Source organism: Nematolebias whitei, chromosome 5, assembly GCF_014905685.2.
Source record: "Nematolebias whitei isolate Nwh7 chromosome 5, NemWhi1, whole genome shotgun sequence".
NCBI classification, from domain to species: Eukaryota; Metazoa; Chordata; class Actinopteri; order Cyprinodontiformes; family Rivulidae; genus Nematolebias; species Nematolebias whitei.
The window spans coordinates 22,252,599-22,274,029 of NC_056502.1; the positions used below are offsets into that span (position 1 = coordinate 22,252,599).

At 41.0% G+C, this 21,431-nt stretch overlaps 1 protein-coding gene across 1 annotated transcript in view; it reads right to left on the reverse strand.

The window, feature by feature from the left end:
- Positions 1–21,431, reverse strand: part of LOC119410307 (protein 4.1) — a 40,522-nt gene that overhangs the window by 9,359 nt on the left and 9,732 nt on the right. Inside the window, exons 3-15 of the mRNA XM_037677220.1 lie at positions 15,742–17,261; positions 14,183–14,467; positions 13,990–14,094; positions 13,779–13,897; positions 12,474–12,692; positions 11,612–11,699; positions 11,121–11,273; positions 10,512–10,609; positions 10,029–10,201; positions 2,074–2,279; positions 1,756–1,824; positions 1,593–1,643; positions 952–1,014 (exon numbers count right to left, since the gene is read on the reverse strand). Of these exons, the coding sequence (XP_037533148.1) occupies positions 952–1,014; positions 1,593–1,643; positions 1,756–1,824; positions 2,074–2,279; positions 10,029–10,201; positions 10,512–10,609; positions 11,121–11,273; positions 11,612–11,699; positions 12,474–12,692; positions 13,779–13,897; positions 13,990–14,094; positions 14,183–14,467; positions 15,742–17,261 (3,149 nt within the window). The remainder of the gene's footprint in view (positions 1–951; positions 1,015–1,592; positions 1,644–1,755; positions 1,825–2,073; positions 2,280–10,028; positions 10,202–10,511; positions 10,610–11,120; positions 11,274–11,611; positions 11,700–12,473; positions 12,693–13,778; positions 13,898–13,989; positions 14,095–14,182; positions 14,468–15,741; positions 17,262–21,431) is intronic.

Sequence of the window (21,431 nt, forward strand, 5' to 3'; positions counted from 1 at the left end):
GGAGCGTGCACGGGAGGACTTTAACAAGAATTTAACAAGATTAACACTTAAAAAAAATTTGTTTGCTCAAAATAATAATAAAGGTGCCTCAGTTTAACGTTTACTTAATAAAAAGGACTTTAGCAGTCAAATCAGCTGCATTTCAAAAGTATTTGCTACCTCGGTGCTCCGGGAGCGTGCATTTCTTCAAAATTTAACAAGATAAGCACCTAAAACAATTATTTGTTTGCTCGACATTATAGCAAAGGTGTGTCTCATTTGAACTTTTACTTAATAAATGCACTTTATTAGTCAAATTAGCTGCATTTCGCTGGGGCGGCGCAGTGCAATGAAGCTAGTTGCTCCAAGCAAGCTGGTATATGGCAAGCCGACTGTGTCATTAATAGCCACTTTTACCTATTAGAAGACAATGGCATGCTATACAACTCTGGTGCCATCTATCGGCTGAAAAATGGTAGTGTTCAATATTTTCAGTCAGAATGAATGAATGAAAGTCAAATTTCAGCCAAAATTTGGTTTATAAATATGGGAAAAAAATCCATAAATACGTAGCTTCGGCCTATAAGTCGCAGGGCATGCAAATTATGCAAAAAAACCAACGACGTATACAGCAAAAAATACGGTAAAACATATAAGAAGTTCTTGTTCCGTGTTAGATAAAAACCACAGCTCCATGTCACATCACAATACTAGAATCAATGAAATACAACATCCTGAATGAGTTTGGCTCCCCCCGTGAAGAAGTACCCATTTATTTTTGTTAAAAGTTCATCAGCACCCCCTCCTGAATCAACTGGATTAATTTGCCACACGCATTATTTAGTACTGATGCAAAAAACAAAAATAAATCAAACAAACAAATCAAGCCACATGCAAGCGTGAGGTTAAACAGCAGCCGGTGAGCCACAGAGCAAGAAAATGCAGCTCGACATCTCCAAAACAGATACAAACCTCCAGCATTAAAAGGCTATGTCTGATATAAATTGTGTCACCCTCATATTTCTTAGCTCTTTTCTGTGAAGAATGGAAAGAACAAAAAAGTGTGGGTATTGTTCAGTTTCCCTGCACACTGCCACACGTAAAACATGCACTCTGTGAAGTTCACCAATGTGTTAATACGACAAACGAGAAGAGAAAGAAGACTGCATGCAAAATGATTTGCTGCAAACCAAACTGCACTATATTGCCAAAAACACTGAATATTTATTTCTAGGTGTACAACTTGAAAATAAATGGTGACAAATCTGACAAAACGCCCATTAATTTAAAATCATGCATGTGTGCATTCCAGTGTTTACAAGCAGTGAGAGGAATTGAAGACTTTGAAACAGTTAACTTATCCCGAGGTTAGTACACTGAACAGGCTGATTTGAGTGTTTAGTTAAGACTTATTATGGACACAAACTGCTTTCTCTACCTCTTGGATTACACTGTATGTGCATCAAACCTGCTGTCTGATTGGTTTTAGATCTATCGGCATGGAAGCACAATATGAGAGGAGGCTTCAATCAGCCTTTTCAAATCAGAAGTTCTTTATCGTCGGATTGGAGGAGGAGAAATGGCTTTAGCACGACTGGCGCCGAGAATCTGACCTTTCGCATTAGCACCCCCTCCAAGCTTGTCTTCTCGAGCTCAGACTCGTGCTAACCCGGGGAGGAGACAGGAACACGAGTTAGCACTGACGTCTCAATTAGTCATAATGAAAACGTGTCCTCTGAGGGACGACATGCACGCTGCATGATGTCTGCCACTGACCTGAACGTCACCATTGAAGGTGGAGATGAGTGAAGACTGTACGTCTCTCTGCTCCCTCCACACTGCTGACTACAGCAGCAAAAGAGACACGTTCACACTCAGATACACATTTCTGCTCACGTTGGATAAAAACTAGAACACACTTGAAACTCTCCTTTCAATCTTTGTCACTTTTGAACCAGCTGACATATTATGAATAATTCATTGACCTCTTACTTCCAAAATCTTTAAATATATACAGTACATTGCTGCATTGCATTTATGTGCACTGAATTTACACCACAAACATGTTTATTAGTAAACAAAGGAATAGAATACCTTGACCTCTGATGCGGCTTCAACTTTTGACGGCTCAGCAGCTTCCACCGTGACCTCCAGCTTCCTGTCCTCCTGGCGGCTGGTTTTAATGGGAGTGGAGGTCTGAGGCTGGTCGAAGGGGGACATGGGGATTCCTGCCTCTGCCAGAGCAGCCTGGGAGAAGACCGGAGCGCTGACAGGACGTGCGCCCCTCTGTGTGCTCACAACTAGACAAAATCAAGAAAAAAGGTGACTCAATTGCAGTTTATGATCTTAATTCCCCTCCCTTTGGGAGCCTCCCTTGCAAAAGAGATCTGTGATCTCAATGGGATTTGCCTGGTTAAATAAAGGTTAATAAAATAAGAAAATAATGCAAGCTGTTTTAACAGATGTGATTAAATATGTTGTGAGACGCCAACGCAACATTGAGCATTTTAAATGCAACCAAATCAGCAAATCATACTTACTGAACTCCGCCTCACTGTGATCAGATCCTGAAAGGGAATACTCTACCGTATTTGTTTCCAGTACTTGAAAGCAAATGTGAGTTGGGCAAGAAGCAGTAATGTTCAAAGTGAAATGAAAGAAGCAAGTTTTTTTTTTTTACGATCGGTCGTTTGTTAGGCTGTTATTTGAAGCTCAATGATGATGAACCATCAAAATGTGGACAATAAGGAAGCGTAAAGCCAAATGGTTGATCCATAGAAGAGAATCTAGTGTATCCTGGCTGCTGTTAGTAAGCATTTTATGAAGCAGAGTAAAACAAACCCAAACAAGTAAAAAAAATACCTGACTCTTTGAAGCCAACATCTAACAGAGAAAACCAATCATCACTGACACGAGTATGTGTGAGTGGAAGTCTTTCCTCCAGGATCCGCTTCTCAAACTTTGGTTTTCTTTCAGAAACCTTGATCTTTGTTGTGGTTGCTACAGCGGGAAGTCCAACCTCTGCTGGGAGCCGGATGTGTTCAGGGGCAGCGGCCGATACAGATGCTGGTAATATTTTGGCAAAGACGTTTCAAAGCAGTTATACACCAATGGGAACAGAGAAATGGATTACAGCAGCCACATCTAAATTAAAGAGTCACATGACTCACGACTTTGCACCCTCGATGAAGCTCAACAAAAAGATCTTTGCATGTTTAGTTGAACAAATTGCTGTTAGATTATACCTGATTTCTTAGAGGGCCAATCCAAAAGAACAAACCAGTCATCTTCCATTGCCGTCAGAGCTGGAGGTGGCTGCACCACTTCCTTTTGTCGCCACGTTTCTTCCACTATAGTAATTGTCTTCTGTACTCGGTGCGCTGTGACTGCCAACTGTTCAGCTGCTCTCGCCTCAGGACCAGAGCGAACACGTTCGTCCACAGCCGCTGACACATAATACACAGAACATGAAGCTAAGACTAAATTATGTGATATGGATCTCTTCTATCTGAATTTAACTGTTGGTGCTGAAAAATAGCCTTTGAATTCTCAAATTAATATCCTTAAGAGCTCTGACAAACATAAAGCAGCCACAGTTTCACAAAACTGTGAAAAAGGTTATTCAGCTTGTTAAAGTAATAGTTTAGATCTTTTGAAGAGGGGTTCGGTAGAAAAGTTAACATCTGTATCTTATCCGTTATAGAAAGCTCTTTAAATAACCTCAACTTGGTGAAACGGTTTAATTCTCAACAGATTGATAAGCTAATGGATAGTTTGGGCAGAACAAAGAAAAAGGCAAACTGCTCACGTCTTCAAGAGCTTCATTGGTTTCCCATTATCTACTGCATTCATTTAAAAAATTCTGCTTCTCACCATTCATATCTGCCTTAACTGATCCATATCAACACATTTTCTGCACTCTCAGGTCATCTTCACCCATCCACCTCACTGTTTCAGCTACCCCCTTCTCTGCTTTTTGTTATGTTTAATAAAAAAAAAGTGATTTAAGTTGTTCTGAAGGGTGCTTAACAAAATGTTTTATTATTTAACACCAATCTCAACAACTATCTCATACGAATGTTTACACCACCATTAATTTCATATAGCAGTTATTTACATTGAATGCTGTCGTAATTTACAAGCAAGGAAGCAGCAGATAGCTGTAGCATTTCCTGTGCAGCCTGGGACACTTCTGGCAGGAGGATATTAATATTTTTTACTAATAATTTGCATACCATTTGAAACTGATGGCGGTGTGAATGTTTAGAAACAGTGTTTTCATGAACCATAATGGTGTACCACAAGACTCCGTCTTAGGCCCCACCCTCTTCACAATCTACATACCGGTACGTAATGTAGATCAGATCATTCCTGATGCATCCATACATTTCTATGCTGATGATACAGTTGCTTATTGTTGAGCTAGAACAGTTGCTAAGGTTTTCCAGCTTTTGCAATCCGCTTTCGACATCATCCAGTCAAATTTGTTCCATTTCAAACTGGTGCTAAATGCTGATAAAACGAAAGGGATGTCGTTTTCAAACAGGAAGTCAGTATCAGCAGTCCTTCCTTCTATCTTATCTACAAATGGTGTTCCTAATGAGTTTGTTGATTCTTACAAATACAGTACTCGGGCATTTTGGTTGACACACATCTTTCTCTTAAGCCTCATGTTGAAAACTTGGTAAAGAAATTGAAAGTAAAATTGCGTTTCTTTTTCAGAAATAGATTCTGTCTAACTCTGAACACTAGGAAACACCTTGTAACTGCAACTTTCCTTCCCTCCACTGATTACGGTGACATTAATTACATGAACGCTCCTACAAGCACCCTGCAGATGTTGGACGTGGTCTATCACGGTGCGTTAAAATTCATAACTGGCTGCAACTACCGTACCCATCACTTCACCCTGTATTCACTGGTTAACTGGTCGTCAACTTCAAACACTCTCTCACACTGGTGCATTTTCATCTTTAAATCACTTCTTGGTCTGCTGCCTTCATAAAACTCCTCCAACATGTCACTTTGTCAGTGCAGCTGCAAGGTGTGCTCTCAAGACTTCATTACCTGCAGTGTCCCCCTCAGTGTGGAACGAATTTGGCAAAAGGGCCTTCTCTTACTCCGCTCCCATTTCCTGGAACTCCTTGCAAAAAGATCTGAAGCTCTCGACTTTGACCTCCCTAAGGGATTTTAAACTGTTGTTAAGTTCAATGTAAAAATCAATGCAGACGTGTTCCTGTTTTTAGTATTTTACCCCGTTTTATAATGTAGCAAGTTTTTGTTAAATTTTTGTTTTATATCACTTATTTTATATACTTTTCATTTTAAATGCTTTTATATGAATATTTGTTGTTGTGTGTACCTCATTTGTGTTTTTTGTTTTAAAGAGGTCTCTTTTGTAGATGAGTCCTCATGACTCAATGAGACTAACCTGTATAAATAAAGGTTGAATGAATTATGAAATTCTTTAGACTGAAGTCAGTCGCGCTCAGACTAGTAGTTCGCTTGTCAAGTGATGAACAACTGAGGTTCTTCAAAGAGCTATTTACAAAAGATAAAATAATTGTTCATAACCTTTCCAACAGAACCCCACATCAAAATATATGAACATTTTCTTTAATATAGCACTTTGGGTATCAGTTTAGTAGATGAAACACAAACAAACCACACTGAAAATCGTTAGTACGTTTGATTCTGACTCTTAGCAGCAGCCACACCAGACAGCAGTGTACCTGATATTTTAGCTGGCACATCCAGCTGCACAAACCAATCATCATCCACTTTTCTGGACTGCGGTAGGTTAACCGACGTCATACGCGGTCTCACATCTTCCATGACGAACTTTGGTTTTGGTTCAGCGGGTACTGTTACACGAACAGCACGCTGAACCACAGCAGCTGATACAGAAACATGAATATAAATAACCCTGACGCAAATAACGCAGTGTATACAAAGCCTTTGGCGAAGGAAAAGTACCTGGTGGTACGACTGCATGTTTTTCTCTTGTGAAGTCCAGCAGGAAAAACCAATCATCCTCTCCTTCGCTGCTTAACGGCGTCTCAATCTGGCTCAGTCTAATTCCAGAAAAACAAGCCACGTCTTGCCTGCCGCTAACATCAATTATCATCTCCTTGTGCGTTCTAGTCTCTGTGGTCGTCACCTCACGCTCAAACGTCTTCTTCACATCCTGAATAATTTCAACTGGGGCACAAATAAAGTGTGAAAGATGCTGAGTGACACTAGTATTTCAGTTGTGAACAACAAACAGGCTGCGAACAGAAATCAGTTTTATACCTGGAGGGATTAAAACAGCCTTTTCACGACCAGGATCAAACAGAATACGCCAGTCATCGTCTTTCTCTGGCAGTGGCTGGAAAAGCTGCGGTCCAACCTGGCCATACGCAGTCGGATACAACTTCTGACTTACTCTTTCTGTTTCAGCTCGGATGTCTGGTAAGACTTTACTTGGCAGCTGTGCAGAAACTGAAAAATATTTATACCTCTACTGTGACCACTCGACAATACAAATAAAATTTTGTTTAGCAAATGCAAACATTTGAAAGCTTAAAATACCTGGAGGCATGTAAGATTCCTCTTTGGAAACTACTTCAAGCAGCAGCAACCAATCATCATCATCCCTGTCATGTATTCGTTCTAATATTTTCTGCTCTGGAAGCTTCTCGTCCTGTTTCCGAGTCACAGCCTCCTTAACTACATCCTTCTTGCTCGAACCTGCTGACTCAGACTCTATCACAGCTGTTTCAATTTCTTTTTGATAAACTTGAACACGCCCGGTCACAAACACTATAAACAGAAAGAAATAACTCTGTCAGATGAAATGAGAAATAATTAAAACTCTAAATATGAGGGGAAAATAGAGAATACCTTGGGACACAAGTGATGATTCTTTAATGGGAGGCAATGCACACCAGTCATCTTTTGTCTCACTTGGTATTTGTTTCATTTCCAAGTCCTCTACAAAACCTTCTACTTGTTTTTCTTTCCGGTCAACAGCTTTGTCTTTAATGAGAGAGACCCCTTCTTCTACACTCACTTCAGCAACTAAAAACACACATAAAAACTTCAGATGCTACCGGATGTGAGGACATAAGGAAAAGCTAAAAATGATTAGACTAATAATTTGTTCCGATTTAAAAATTTTCAAAAAGCAGAACAGCACAGCAGATTTTTGTCTGTACCTGATGAAACGTATGCTGCTTTTCGAGGAGGAACATCCGACAACTCAAACCAGTCATCAGATCTCTCGGTCACCGACAGCTGGTGGATTTCTTCTAGATCTCTTCGTATTACCTTGCTCTCTCCAACTAAAATGTTTTCCTCTTGAGAACCTCCAGCCACAGAGACAAAGCTCCCATCAGCCACCTGGGCTCTTTCTTTTATTGTAACTGATGAGTAGAGTCAGAAGAAAGTCTTGTATCATAACAAGTAGGGCGCACTTATTTTATAAGTAAGCAAAAGAGCACAAAATATAGAAAAACAGTGTATTGTGTTTTAGTGATACCTGGTGGTAAGTAAAATGTTTTTCCAGGAGGAACATCCAACAAAATAAACCAGTCATCCACCCTTTTTATGAGTTCTCTTTTTTGCCTTTCCTCCTCCATAATCTCCGTTGTTCCCACATGCGTTGAGCTGAAATACCTGCTCTCATCAGCATCAACTAGAGCGAAGACACAAAGTAAATTAAAACAAGAGCAAATGTGTCGAGCAAGTCCAAAAAAGCTCGCAGCCAATGAAGCAGAACTGGTTGCCACTTGCACGAAGCTTCACTTACTCAAACGTCTAACACGAGGCAGAGCGTCATGTTGGTAGTTGGTTAATTTCTTATTGCTTGCCGTATCATCGTTATTGCACGCAACACTGTTAGAACATTAGAAAGGTCAGTAAAAGCCCAAAACGGTTTGCACGACAACGTACTTTACCTGTTGGGTTGAAAGCTGCGAGATACGAAGGGCGGTCGAAGAGCTTGAACCAACCATCTTTATTTTCCTCCTGATCTCCAGCCTGTCCTCTGTCTTCTACAATGTTCACCTGTTTATCAGACGTACGCACGTACGTCTTTCGATATGCTACTACAGAAGTGGCACCTGCAGCGTCTGGAGAGGAAAACTTCTCCCGCACTTCTTCCTGCCATTCCTTCTCCATCTGCCGTAGTTTCTCTCTCGAACTATCATCTAACTGATTCTCTTCAATCACCTTAAATCCTTCCTCCTCTTCAGGCAGATCTTTAAAAAACACCTGCTTTATCTGATCTTCCAGGTCATCCACATCACCTGCTGAAGTCTCCATCCTCCTCACAGACCTCTTCACCACTACCTTTGTTCCACCTTGAATTTGTTGTCGCTTCAGCTCCAAAGCCTCTTCTGCTCTCAACCTGTCAACCTCTTCCTGCCCCAATTCATCTTCTATTATCTTCTGAACTCTCACAGCCATCTCATCTATATCCTGCAACCTCTCTTCCAAGTCCCTCACTTCCCTCAGCTTCCCTTCCAAAACCTCCACCTCTTGAAGAGAGTCTATCAAGGTCACCGATTCCTGCAGCCGTTCAATGACTTCCCTAGTGGACACTTCCTGTTTGGTCACAGACATGACCTGCTCCTGCACATCGAGCTGGGACTGGGCTTCGGTGGAGACTAGAAGAAGTGAGATGACAAAGGATACACCGAGCTGTGATTTTAATCACGCAGATGGCAACTACCAAACGTCACTAAATGCATCTGGGAAATAAAATCTTTCACACTAAGAAACTTACACGGAGGCATTTCAGTGCGCTCAAGTGAGCTGAAGTATTGGTCAAAGTACAGGAACCAGTCATCTCGCTGTGTTAGTGCAGGTTGTACCAGTCGAGCCAAGGAGGGAGATCTTACCAAGCTGGCTTTGGCTGATGACATCAGAGAAATCATAGGCAACATCTTTGTACTTGGTAAACAAAATGTAAAAACCTCAAAAGGCACATAGTTGAAACCAAAAATGTCTTCATGCTTGATTTCATAATGGATGAAGTAAAGTTCTAAGAGATTTTGAAGACTGTGCAAATTTTAACAATCCAGCTCAACGTGGCAAATGATGGGCAACAATAAAAAATATGGACGAGCATGTAGAGGCGATGTTAGTACCTGGCTGACCCGGCCCACCCACGGACTGGGTCTCAGTGCCCTGCCAGGTTACTGTGACTGTGTGAACAGACTGTCCCTCTTCCCAGGACTGAGTGAACGTCTGCTCTGGCTCCCCTCTGGCTGTGAAGACACGGTGAGGGGATGGAAGTTATGTAACGACTCAGCAGAACAAACGATCACTGTGAAGGCTTCACAATGCTTCGAGCAAGCTTTTGACTTCGCTGGACCATTGGCGAGTCCAGTTACACGAGGTTAGTGCAAAAAGAAAGATGAAATGTGCATCTTATTCTCCAGAACAAAAGCAGATGGCAGATGTTTCAAAGACAGCTGCTGCAGCAATGAAAAGTAAGCAACTGGGCTCAACAAAGTGAAAGCCATTAGTTATTCGTAAAACTTGAAAATGCCACACACAAAAAAAAGAGGAACGATTTCAGGATTAAAAATGAGGAACTTTTATATCTTGTTCCTGTTTCCCATAAGACATTAAAGGGAAACTAAAAGGCCTGACTGATGAAATTCCAGTCAATCCAGAGCACCTAGCTGGTAACCATGCTGAAAAGCCTTTTTATTACAAACTTTTAGAGCATAAACGTAAATAAACAGGAACAGAGGAGCCGGTTGAAAAGAAGCGATGAAGCTGATAGCCCTTAGTGCGCAGCCAGCGAGTTAGAAATATGCCAAAAGGCATTGTGCAAGTCTCCACACACTTCCTGGTACCTGGAAATCCAAGAGAAGGCTGAGATTTATCAGGTGTCATCATTAATGACCAGTCATCAGTCTCACACCTGGTGGATGCTGAGAGTTGTTGCAGAAACTGGAGAGTCTCGTCTCCAGCTGCAGGAGCAAAACACGTCAGCGAGCAGCTCATCAAGCCTGCAGCTTGTTGCAGGATGTCTTACACACACAGGGACTTACCTCCGTCCAGGTTACGCGACAGCCTCTTGCTTGCTGAACGTGTGAAGCGAGGCGCTGGGCGGTCTATCATGGAGCTCGCCTCTCGAGTCTGGGCCTGAGTTCGACCGCTGTAGCGGAACTTTGAGCCCAAAACAAGAAAGCGACGGGACGATGGCGGCTCCACCGACTGAACCCTAAGCAGGAGATACAATAACCTTATGTTTACCAACCTAATATTGACTCCATTTGATCATTTTATTGCATTGTAGATAAGGATTTAACATCTGAATCATAAAATGTCATTTGTATGCAACAGTATGAGCAGCATGGCTGAACTTTTAAGGTTTAAAGTCAAGTTAGGAGCACTTTTCCTCTGCTGAGCCAAACTAAAGCTTAAGCTGTAGCGAGCAATTAGCCAATTATCTAAACAGCAGCAACCGTTACAAGACTGTTGCTAGGCAGAAAACAGTCAGTCAGAACTAAGGAAGTAAAACTTGTGTTTACCTGAAGAAAGTGTGATGTTCAACACAAACTTTCCACAGCTTCTTTGAGGCTTTGTAGTTGGGAAGTTTGAAGCCAATAGTGCTCTCATATTGCTCCTGCTACATGTGAAAAAGACAAATTAAAATTGATCAACATTATTAGCAGTACAACACCGATGCAATGAAAATCCCATTGACTTAACTCCTTTTTCTAAACAGATGATAAAAAACTGTGACTGCCATGTAAAATGCTAAATTTTACTTTGCATTATTATGTTTTATTTATATGAACTTTAATCATTTCATTTATATTTGTTTTGCATCTGAAAATGAGACAATGCCTCTGTGGGGTTTGCATCAACTACCATCCAAATATATGTATAAGAAATATAATATTTAAAAAATGTACAAGTCAATAATAACACTACAAGTCTAACTACAATGTTGTGCATTCAGAAAAAAATTGAAGACGAACCCAAGAATTTTATTTGAGCAAATCCAACTCTTATTTTGTAGGTTTTTCATAGAATTACAATAAGAACCCCATACCAGAACAAGGATAGTGCATTTGAATTAGATGCAAGGTTTGGAACCAGGCAGAAACATTAAAAGTCAAAATGGATGATTTTACCTCCGATGGCCTGATTTTGATAAAAAAGCTGCTCCGTTTATAAGAGATTTTGAGCACTTTGGGCCAAGGGAATCGGTTGATCCTCAGCTTGTCCTTGTAAACCATCAGACCGCTCGAGCAGACCCCCAGTGTAATGTCCACACCGTCAAGATCCTGCGTGGAAAATAAAAATAGTGTCCATCTTCCCACACTTAAAGAAAATAGTCACTAGGAGGCAGACTTTCTCATGAAAACAAACCCTGTGGTTTGAGGTCATGAGGTTTCAAACATTATTAATCCCTTGTTTTTTCTGAAAAGAGAATGACATCAATTTTGTAATTAAATTTGATGACTGATGCAGTACATGCACGCTGTTTCAAAATGCTGTGAAACATTTTAAAAATTAAATCAAACATTCAACTTTTAGGATATACAAGTCCACGTTTTTTGCTTAAGTAAACAAGAAGAACAATAAAAAACAACAACTAAGAAACAAAAATAAAAGTACTCACTTTGGCTTGATGCAGGTCAACACCGTACATTGCAAGTTTCTTAGCATTTTCCAGAAACAACATGTCTGCTTGGGCTGGACTCATTGACCTGGAAACAAATGAGAGAAATCTTTAAATTAAATTATCATCCGACTTTAAGAATAGCAAGAGGTACAATGACGTCCCCCATCGCTGAGAGATCTGAATAGTGAATGTTTGGAGTGTTTGACTGGAACTGAACAAGCAATGCAAATAAACCTTAATAATTTGGGTGAAAGCCATTCAAGTGAGTATGAGTCACACTGTGTATAAAAAAAAAGGTTGGCTTTCTGTTTTTGGTTGTCCGAAGTGGCACAGAGCGATGAACCCTGGCGAGTGTAGGGAGAAACCTCATCACCAGATGCAATGGGAGGAGCTAGGGGGTAGCTTATGGTGGCCTTGACCACCACAAAAACTAGAACACATCGTTTCCTCAAATAATCAGGATTTACACACACATATATATATATATATATATATATATATATATATATATATATATATATATATATATATATATATATATATATATATATATATATATATATATATATATATACATGTATGCCAGCAGCCATCTTGGATTTTGATGTTGCAGTCTAATTTTCAATAGGGACCTTTCTTACACCTAGATGCAGCCACACATTAAAATGGCAGCTGGTACCTCACTTTATTTTTCAAGTTATTATGCACACAATACAGACACAGATGGACAGAGGGTATTTCCAGTTTCCCCTCTTTGCAACAGGGACAAAAAATATTGTTAAGCATACTTGTATAATACAATAAAAACTAAGTGTTTATATCTTCTTTAAAATTAATCTATGCTTTGTCTTTTAATCACCTGTAAGTGCGGTGCAGCTCCATCACTTTTTCTTCCAGCTCTTTGCTCTGTCCGGGGGCCAGGCTCACATCTTTAACGTAGTCTGTTCCATGAACCTCTGGGTCATATTCTCCCAGCTCTGACTGGACTGTGTAGGAACCCAGCAGGGACAAAGTGACAAAGGAACAAGGAAGAACACCTTGTAAGATGTCCTTCCTGAGCTGGAGACACATAAAGTACCTGGAACAAAGTGAGCAGAAAAAAAAAACTAAGATATGAAGATGAAAAATGCTGATTCCTATATTCACCATACAGTAGTCCCTTGATAATTTGAGGTTCAACTTTCGTGAACTCACTTTTTCGCGGGTTTTCAACTATAATTGTACATGACACATGACTAGAGATGGGGAAAGACAGACTCTACTCTCTGCCCCCTCCTTTCTCTTTCTGAGGCAGAGGAGACACACAACAGGCAGGCGCGCAACCTGTTCTGTGTCTCTGCTCTGCTGTGACAAACAGCCTCAGAAAGAGAAAGGATGGGGCAGGGTCTGTCTTTCCCCATCACTACTGCTCAGGGAGCAGGGATGAACAGATCAGATAAACAAATGTAGAATATCAGAGAAAATGCTTAGGTGAAAAAATAAGTGAATCAGTTTTTAAAAAAGAGAGAGTGGCTAAGCGCAGCTAACTCAGGTATAAGACAGACCCTCCGCCCCCTCCTTTCTCTTTCTGAGGACGTCTGTCACAGCAGAGCAGAGACAGCCTCGGAAAAAGAAAGGAGGGGACAAGGTTTCTGTCTTATACCTGAGTGAGCTGCATGAGCGGCATGGATTGTTTTTTAAAATCAAGCATGACCCAAACCGAGCCTTTAGTCCCCGTCAGCGATCACTGAGTGGTCCAGGCCACCGGGAAATGCCCCGGTGCTCCCGATGGCCATCCTGCCCCAGGGGCTCAGTAACCGCAACATCAGTCTGTCTGCTCTCTTTTGCTGTGCTCTTTTAGAGCATTTAGAGAGTTTAGAACATTATTAAGAACATTGCAATAGTGCAGGAAGGATTTATAAAGCCTTAAAATTGATATAAACACTAAAATAAATATAACATACCTACTTTGCGGATTTTCACCTATCGTGGGGTTGTCTGGAACGTAACCCCCCCGACAAGTGAGGGACCACTGTAAATATTTAGGGATGAACCTTGATGCTACTGAATTAGCAGCTTGAAAAACATGTCTGCTTTCTGAGAGGCTAAACAACTAGCTTATAACCATTCAGATGTATGTCTTTTCTTTTTTAAGGGTTTTTCCTTCAGCACCAGAGATGCATACCTGGTGAGGTCTTCAGTAAGCTGTGCTGGATCAGGAGGGTAGAACTTCACACTAAATGTGAACTCGTAAACAGCCCCAGGAACCTGCTTCCGGATTTCTTTAACGGGGTCCAACCATGTCTGTGGCAAACATAGAAAACATGCACATTCAAACCAAACATCAGGACATCTTATTTTGCTTTGACTCAAGTTATAGGATTTGCAGAGCCTACCTTACTGGTTGGAGTTTCCCAATGAGCAAGGCCAAAATAATCTTTTTCCAGCAGGTTGACATGATCACACACTTTCATAAAAAGCTCTTGGCCTTTAGCGTGTTTCTAAATAAGAAACAGAAATTAGTCTAATATTTTCACATGTACTGCATGATCACACAGAGAACAAAGTGTATTTTGGTGAGTCTCTTACGTCAAGTTCACACTCAAACAGAGCGTTGTCCAGTAAGGTGACTTTACACTGCATGTTTCTCTGACGTTTGGAGCCTTTGGCCTCCTCCACCTTCTTTTCAGTCTTCTTTTCTTTTACAGGTTTCTTCTTCTTTGCCTGCTCTGTGGCTTTTTCCTCTCCTGTGGTCACCTCCTTCCGTTCCACTGGTTTCTCCTCAATTTTGTCTGTGTCCTCCTTTATCTCTTCCTCCACTACTTCAGGCTCTTTCTTGATCTCAGATTCTTCCTTCGGTTCCTCTGGAGCTGGCTGATTGGATCAACACAAAACATTTAAAAACTTGAAACAGTGTGTCACATATTGATGTCAATAGGGTACAATGAACCAAGTGATGATGGCACTGAATAGAGCAGATCTAGTAAAAAGCAAATATCCAGATGTTTATAACAGTGAAACCAGCATGGGTACAGTCCACGACATGCATGTTAGGCTGCACTCAGGCCCAGTCCTCTTTGAAAAGAGATTTGTGATCTCAGGGAGATTTGCCTGGTTAAATAAAGATGAATAAAATAATAAAATTCTGTTGCAAACTGCACTTTTAAGTAAAATTTGCACAAATACTTTTGCATAAGCAGGCTATCAGGCACAATGACATGAAATTACCAGCTGCAACTTGGGGTAAAACATGAATCTGTTTGCAGGGGAAGTTATTATTTTCTATCTAATGTAGGATTTATAACAAACGAAGACGGGGGCTGCACAGTGGCACTGTTAGTAGAGCTGTCATCTCTGTGAGAAGGTTGTCCGATCAAATCACAGCCCGAGGCTTTTTGCATGCGGTTTCCTCCGCATACACTGGTTTCCTCCCACAGACTAAAAACATGCATGTTAGGCTGATTGGTAACTCTAAATTGTCTCTAGGTGTGAGTAAGAGTGTGAATGGTTGTCTCATTTGTCTCCATGTGTCCCTGTGATGGACTGGAGACCTGTCCAGGGTGTCCCCCGCCTCTTGCACAGTGACTGCTTGACATTGTGCCTCAGAAAGGAAGCGGTGGGTAAAAGATAATGGATGGAGGAAATCATGCTTAAAACACTCAAAACAATGCATCAGGATAATTTATTGTTCTAGAAGTCAACCTGAAAATTCTTAATTAAACTAAGGCCCTTAAACTGTGTTATGAGATTATTGTTGCTTTGATTTGCCAACTTGAAATTTTGCTTTTCAGACACAAGGGTGACAGCGATGCACTTGTCTAAGTCTTAAGAAGAAGAATGGGCAAAACTTGTCAAATATCAACTAGAATTCAAAACTTCAAACTGGAAGCTCAGTTTTATATTTTGCACGTCCACTTGAATCAGATAGGATCCACATAAACATCATTAATGTATAAACACGAGCTTCATCAAAGATGTCTGCAGGACTACAAGTGAACTATAACTGTATAGCCTTGACTCTGAGTGTATTTAGACTGTAGATTTTAAATAGATTACAATGATCGTTTCCCATGACTAGCTGCAGTACGCACTGCTGGTAAGGTTTGTGGTGTTGCAGTAAAGGGTTTGTGTATAATCATGGCTCTCACCTCTGTGCTGCTCACCGATTGCTGATCTGGAGCCTGTTCAGCCTCAGTTTTTAACTCGGGCTCTGGTGCAGCAATCGGTGCTTTCACCGGCTCCTCAATCAGTTTTTTCACCTTCCTTTCCTCTTTCTTTCCTTTGCTCTTTCCTTTCTCTCTTCTCTTTCCTTTTTCCTCTTCCTTCTGCTGCTTTTCTTCAGTCTTTTCCTCCTCTTCTTCCTTGTCTTTTTTCTTAGCTTCTTCTTTTACCTTTTCTGCTTCTTTTGTGGACTCCTCTTTTCTTTGATCCTCTTCTTGCTTTTTTCCCTTTTTGTCTTTTACTTTCTCCTGTTCTTTCTTTTTGTTTTTTTCCTCTTTGACTTTTTCTTCCTCCTTTTTAGTCTTTTCCTCCTTTGCTTTTTCCTCCTCCTTTGCTTTTCCCTCCTCCTTTTTAGTCTTTTCCTCCTTTGCTTTTTCCTCCTCCTTTTTAGTCTTTTCCTCCTTTGCTTTTCCCTCCTCCTTTTTAGTCTTTTCCTCCTTTGCTTTTTCCTCCTCTTTTTTAGCCTTTTCTTCCTTTGCTTTTCCCTCCTCTCTCTTTTTAGCCTTTTCCTCCTCTTTCTTCTTGGCTTTTTCTGCTTCTCTTGCCTTTTCTTCTTCTCTTTTCTTTAATTTTTCTTCTTCTCGTTTTCGTATCCTTTCCTCTTCCTCAGTTTTCCTCTTTGCCTTCTCCTCTTCTTTCTTCTTTATCTTTTCCTCCTTTTCTTTCTTCTTTGTCTCCTTCTTGTCAACCTTCCCCTCTTCTTTCCTTCCAACCTGTGTTCCTTTGTCTTTAACCTCAACAGTCTCCTTTTCTCCTTTTTCTGTTTCTGGTTTTTCCTCCTCCTCCTCCTTCTCTACAACCTCCTTATCCTTCTCCTCCTCTTTTTGTTCCTCTTTTTTTACTGATATTTCTTCTTCCTTTGTAGTCTGGTCCTTTTTCACTTTCTCCTCATCTTTTTCCTGCACTTTCTTCTTTGATTCTTTCTTTTTCTTTTTGCTGCCTTTCTTTTCTATTTTTTCTTCTGCTTTCTTTTTCTCTACTTTTTGTTCTACTTTCTCTTCTTCCGTCTTTGTAGTTTCTTTGGATACTGATTTTTCCTCTGCACTTTTAGACTCTTTTTCTTCCTTTTTCACCTCTTCCACCTTCACTTCTTCTTGCTTCTCAGCTTTCTCCTCTTTTTCCTCCTTGGCTTTCTCAGCTTCAAACCCCTCGCCCTCGGAGCACTGCGAGCGGCGCTTGAGGAAGGAGGAGAAGAGGCGTGAGAGGCCTTTGCCTGCAGAGGTTCTAGTTTGAGGCTTCAGTTGCTCCTCCTCAGGAGAGGTAGCTCCATCAGCGGGCCCAGGCTCAGCAGCCTGCTCCTGGGATTTCTTACTCGACGGCTCCCCCTCCTGTTCAGATGCTGTTGCCTCGTGCTTCTGTTTATCTCCTGACTCAGGTTCTGACTCAGGCGCAGCGCCGCTGCTTTTCTGCTTGCCCTCCGTGTCTGCCTCGCTCACAGCGCTCGCCTCTGTTGTCATGGTAGCCACTGGGAAGGAAAACAGAAAGGAGTCAGAGATGGAGAAAGGTCAAGGAGCTGCTTAGAGCGTGACGGTGCTCTGTGTGGCAACTTTGAACAAACAAGAAACAAGAAAGTCCACCAAAACGCAGATTTGGTTGAAAACTTGCACATCATGTGTAAGTTACAGGACTGTGTTGCCTGAGCTTAATTACTCTTCTAGGCTGAACTATTTGGATAAATTTAAAATACCTTGATTGCAGTTTTTATTTTATTTTATTTACAGTGGATTTCTACTTTAGCAAATTAAAAAAATATTTCTAAAAGCCATTACAAAAAACAGAAAATATTTTATTTTCAAATTTATGGTTGAAATAAAAAAATGTAACTTCATTATAAAACACTGGCAATTAGAAAGACTTCTTCAGTCAGACTGAAGACAAAACGTTTCTACCTTTTTTTGTTGTTGTTCGTTTTGTTTTTTGAATGTCCAGAGGACCAGACTTAACTTTTTTTGAAAAACATAAAAGGTTAAACTGTCTCATCTGGACCAGTTTCTTTAAGTGAGAAGCGTTTCATCCCAATCCAGAAGACTTCCTCAGTCTATGGCAGGGTTATTCAACAAAATTGCTCAGAGGGCCAAAGTTTCTGAAAGCCAGCAGCTCGGGGGCAGGACGTCCAGCGATTAAAATCATTATGTGAATAATCCAAAGTTTACAATGATCTGTTACCTTCTAATTTTGTTTATTTTATTGCGTTGAATTATAAATGCAATAAACAGAACCCAGACCCCCCCCCCAAAAAAAGGGGGGGGGGTTCTTTTTAAATGAAGTGGGCTGGGTTGAAGTCACCCGCGGGCCATTTTCGGCCCACGGGCTGCCAGTTGAATAGCCCTGGTCTACGGCTTGCCAACCAGATCTGTCTGTCCCATAGGCAGCCTTCACTGCTGTGTTTCAAGCCAACCTCCTGTTGGAATCTCAAAAGTAGACTTAACATGTGTGAAGCACACCCATCCAAACAATCAGTCATCATTTTTTTTATTTATTAACCTTTATTTAACCAGGCAAATCCAACTGAGATCAGAAATCTCTTTTGCAAGGAAGGCCTGGGCCTGAAGGCAGCGTAACATGCATGTTTTTAGTCTGTGGGAGGAAACCGGAGTACCCAGAGAAAACCCACGCAAGCACGAGGAGAACATACAAACTCCACACAGAAAGAGCCCAGGTCCAACCAGGGACTGAACCCAGGACCTTCTTTCTGTGAGGCAACAATGCTAACCACTGATCCATCATGTACAACAATCAAACGTTTTAGGCCAGATGGCCAACTTGCTACTCACAGAAACAGCCTGAAGACAATCAAGGCCAAAGTGGTTCAGAAAAATGGTTGTAAGCTCAATCATCAGACAACTACAAAGAATGTTAAATCATGTCATCTGGACCAGTTTCTTTAAGTGAGAAAGTCATTATTTAGGTTACTGAATTGAGGTTGACCTGAGATAATATTAGATCTGTTTCATCATCCACTCATTTTGGGGACTGGGGGTCCATTGCTAAGGGCCACTCAGTCCCTGTACAAGTGGTGCAAGAGTTTTGTTTGCATTGCCAGCAGTTAAGTCGGAGCCCTTCAGGGTGGGAGTTGGACTCTGCTCGGACTGCCTGTTCCCATTTTTTTCATAACTTTTATGGACAGATGGATGCCTCCTTGGGGAGGTTTTACAGGCATGTCCAATGAGGAGAAGACCCCGGGGAAGACTCAGGACACTCTGAAGAGACTGTCTCTCAGCTGCCCTGGGAACACCTTGGGGTCCTCCCAGATGAGGTAGTTGTGGAAAGAGATGCCTGGACCTCCCTGCTCAATATCTCCTGGTCTAATGAGTCTGAATTCACTGGTATCAAATGGTCTCCACAGTCACCAGATGGAAAACCTTGGAAAACCAGTAGAAGCCAATGAAAAACTTTTGCAATGTGATGAAACAAGAGATTTGCATCATGGATGTGCAGCTGATAAATCTGCAGCATCTGCACACTATCAGATCAAAATGGACTTAAATCCCAGAGGAATGTTTCCAACACCTTGTTGGACACACCACAAAGAACTGAAGGGAGTTCTTAAGGCACAGGGGGTCCATGATTTGTATTAAAAATGTGGGCCTAATAAAGTAATAACTAAAATAAATTCATCTAACTTTATCATGAGCAGCTTTCTTTCAGCTGCACATCTTTTGAAACATGATGCAAACTGCCACACAGATTATAAGCTCGTACTGACAAGTACACAAACATCATTTTATTACACAATGGCATTCCTTGTTGAAGAGTGCACCAAACACGGAGTTTGGAGGGCCTATTGCAGGCTCATTAAATCTCACTGGCACAAAGGAAGCATTCTGCTTTGGATCTGCTTATTAGGACTGCCTGGGTCATCCTCGCCAAGAATGTCTGGCTTTATATAAATCACGCAAACCCTATCTGCACAGGTCACCCAACCCATTGGGATTAACATAAGAGCATTGTATACACACTATCAAATAATGTATAACATGCTTTGATTTTATTTAGGGTGAATAATATTAAGAAAACATGAAGTTGTGATATTAATGGTAAATGTTGCAATGACAATCAGTTGCAAAATGTCTATTTTTCACAGTTCCTTTTTGTTGTCATCATGTTGCTCCCAACAATCTTCACATACATCAACAGTCTAGCAAACATCAGCTGTGGTCATTTTATGATGAACAGATTTCCAAACACAACGTGCAGTTAGTTGGTACTATTTTTTAAAAATCTTTTCAGATACTTGACATTTTGCACATTGATGCTACAATTGCTTAATTTTATCAACGAGCCTATAATCAGCCCATAAAGTGCAAACTTTTTGAAATGTTACAAGGAAACTTGTCACGGCTACGATATGTGCAACACTAGCCAGTGTGTATGCATTTAATGCATGCTATATATTAAAACGTAAACTATTTTCAGAAATAATCTCTCATGATTTAATTGAATTTATTGTATTTATTTTTTTGTCAAGAGTATGACTGAAGTTATAAAGAACATGAAGTCTATAGCTGGAAAGTAACACCTGACCAAGTTACTGTCAAGCAAATCGTGAATCTTGATGAATGCAGCTTTAGATATTTACAGATTATCCACACGGGAACAGATTTTATGAATACACAAAAGTTTATCATTTCATTCTTTCATCCACACAGAAACAAATATATATATATATATTTTTTAGAACGAGTTCCAGTGTATGAAAGCTGAGAGCGTCCTTGTTGCGTTTACATTTTGCATCCAGTGTGCAAGTCTATGAGCATGCTCCACACCTTGTTTCTTGTTTATTTTTCATGACACCCATTACAGCACCACAGGCATACTTACTCCAGCATTTCAGAACATTTATTGTGTTTCCATGCGGATGAAGACATTTCCATAAACGGGTCAAAGTTCACAACGATATTAAAATAAATAAATAAATAAAAGCTTGTTTTGTAAAATCTGATTTTCTGTGTGGACAAGTCCACAGCACATTAAAATACCTTTCAGGTGTTATGCAATCACCCTTTTATCCTTAAGTGGGATATATCAGTTACAACATCCCTCTGCGCGATGGATTTTCCTCGTTGACAGATCTGCATCATTAGTTTTATTGACAAATATGTCTGTATTCGTCTCTTGCGTATGTAGTTCATGTCTCAACCTACTCTTTATGGAACGAGGGGGAGGGGCACATGCCAGACTGGCAGACGGGCCGATCTTCCAGATGTACTGGGCCGCCCCAAAGGGTGCATCCCAGAACTCTATACCATATCACTGGCGCTACGGGACAGTGGGAGAGAAGGAGGAGGGGGTACACAATCAGACCAAATCCTCTTTAGCCTTCCTATTGTTTGTGTCCAGTGACCAATAACTATGCTCCACTCTATTACTAATCCAGCCTTCCCCTTCCCCCACAAGACCCTGCCTTGCCCCCATAGGCCTATTCCCTAGTTTAGCACGCACACACACCTTTATGCATCAGCGGCCACAGCCTCCTGTGGGGGTCTCAATGCTCCGTCATGTCAATTTGGATTGTCAGGAAACAGACATGCTTCTAATGGACCAGCTGAGCTTGTGTCTGCTGCCTCCTCCATTTTGTGTTGCCCATCTAACATCTCTGCTATCAGACAGCTGGGGG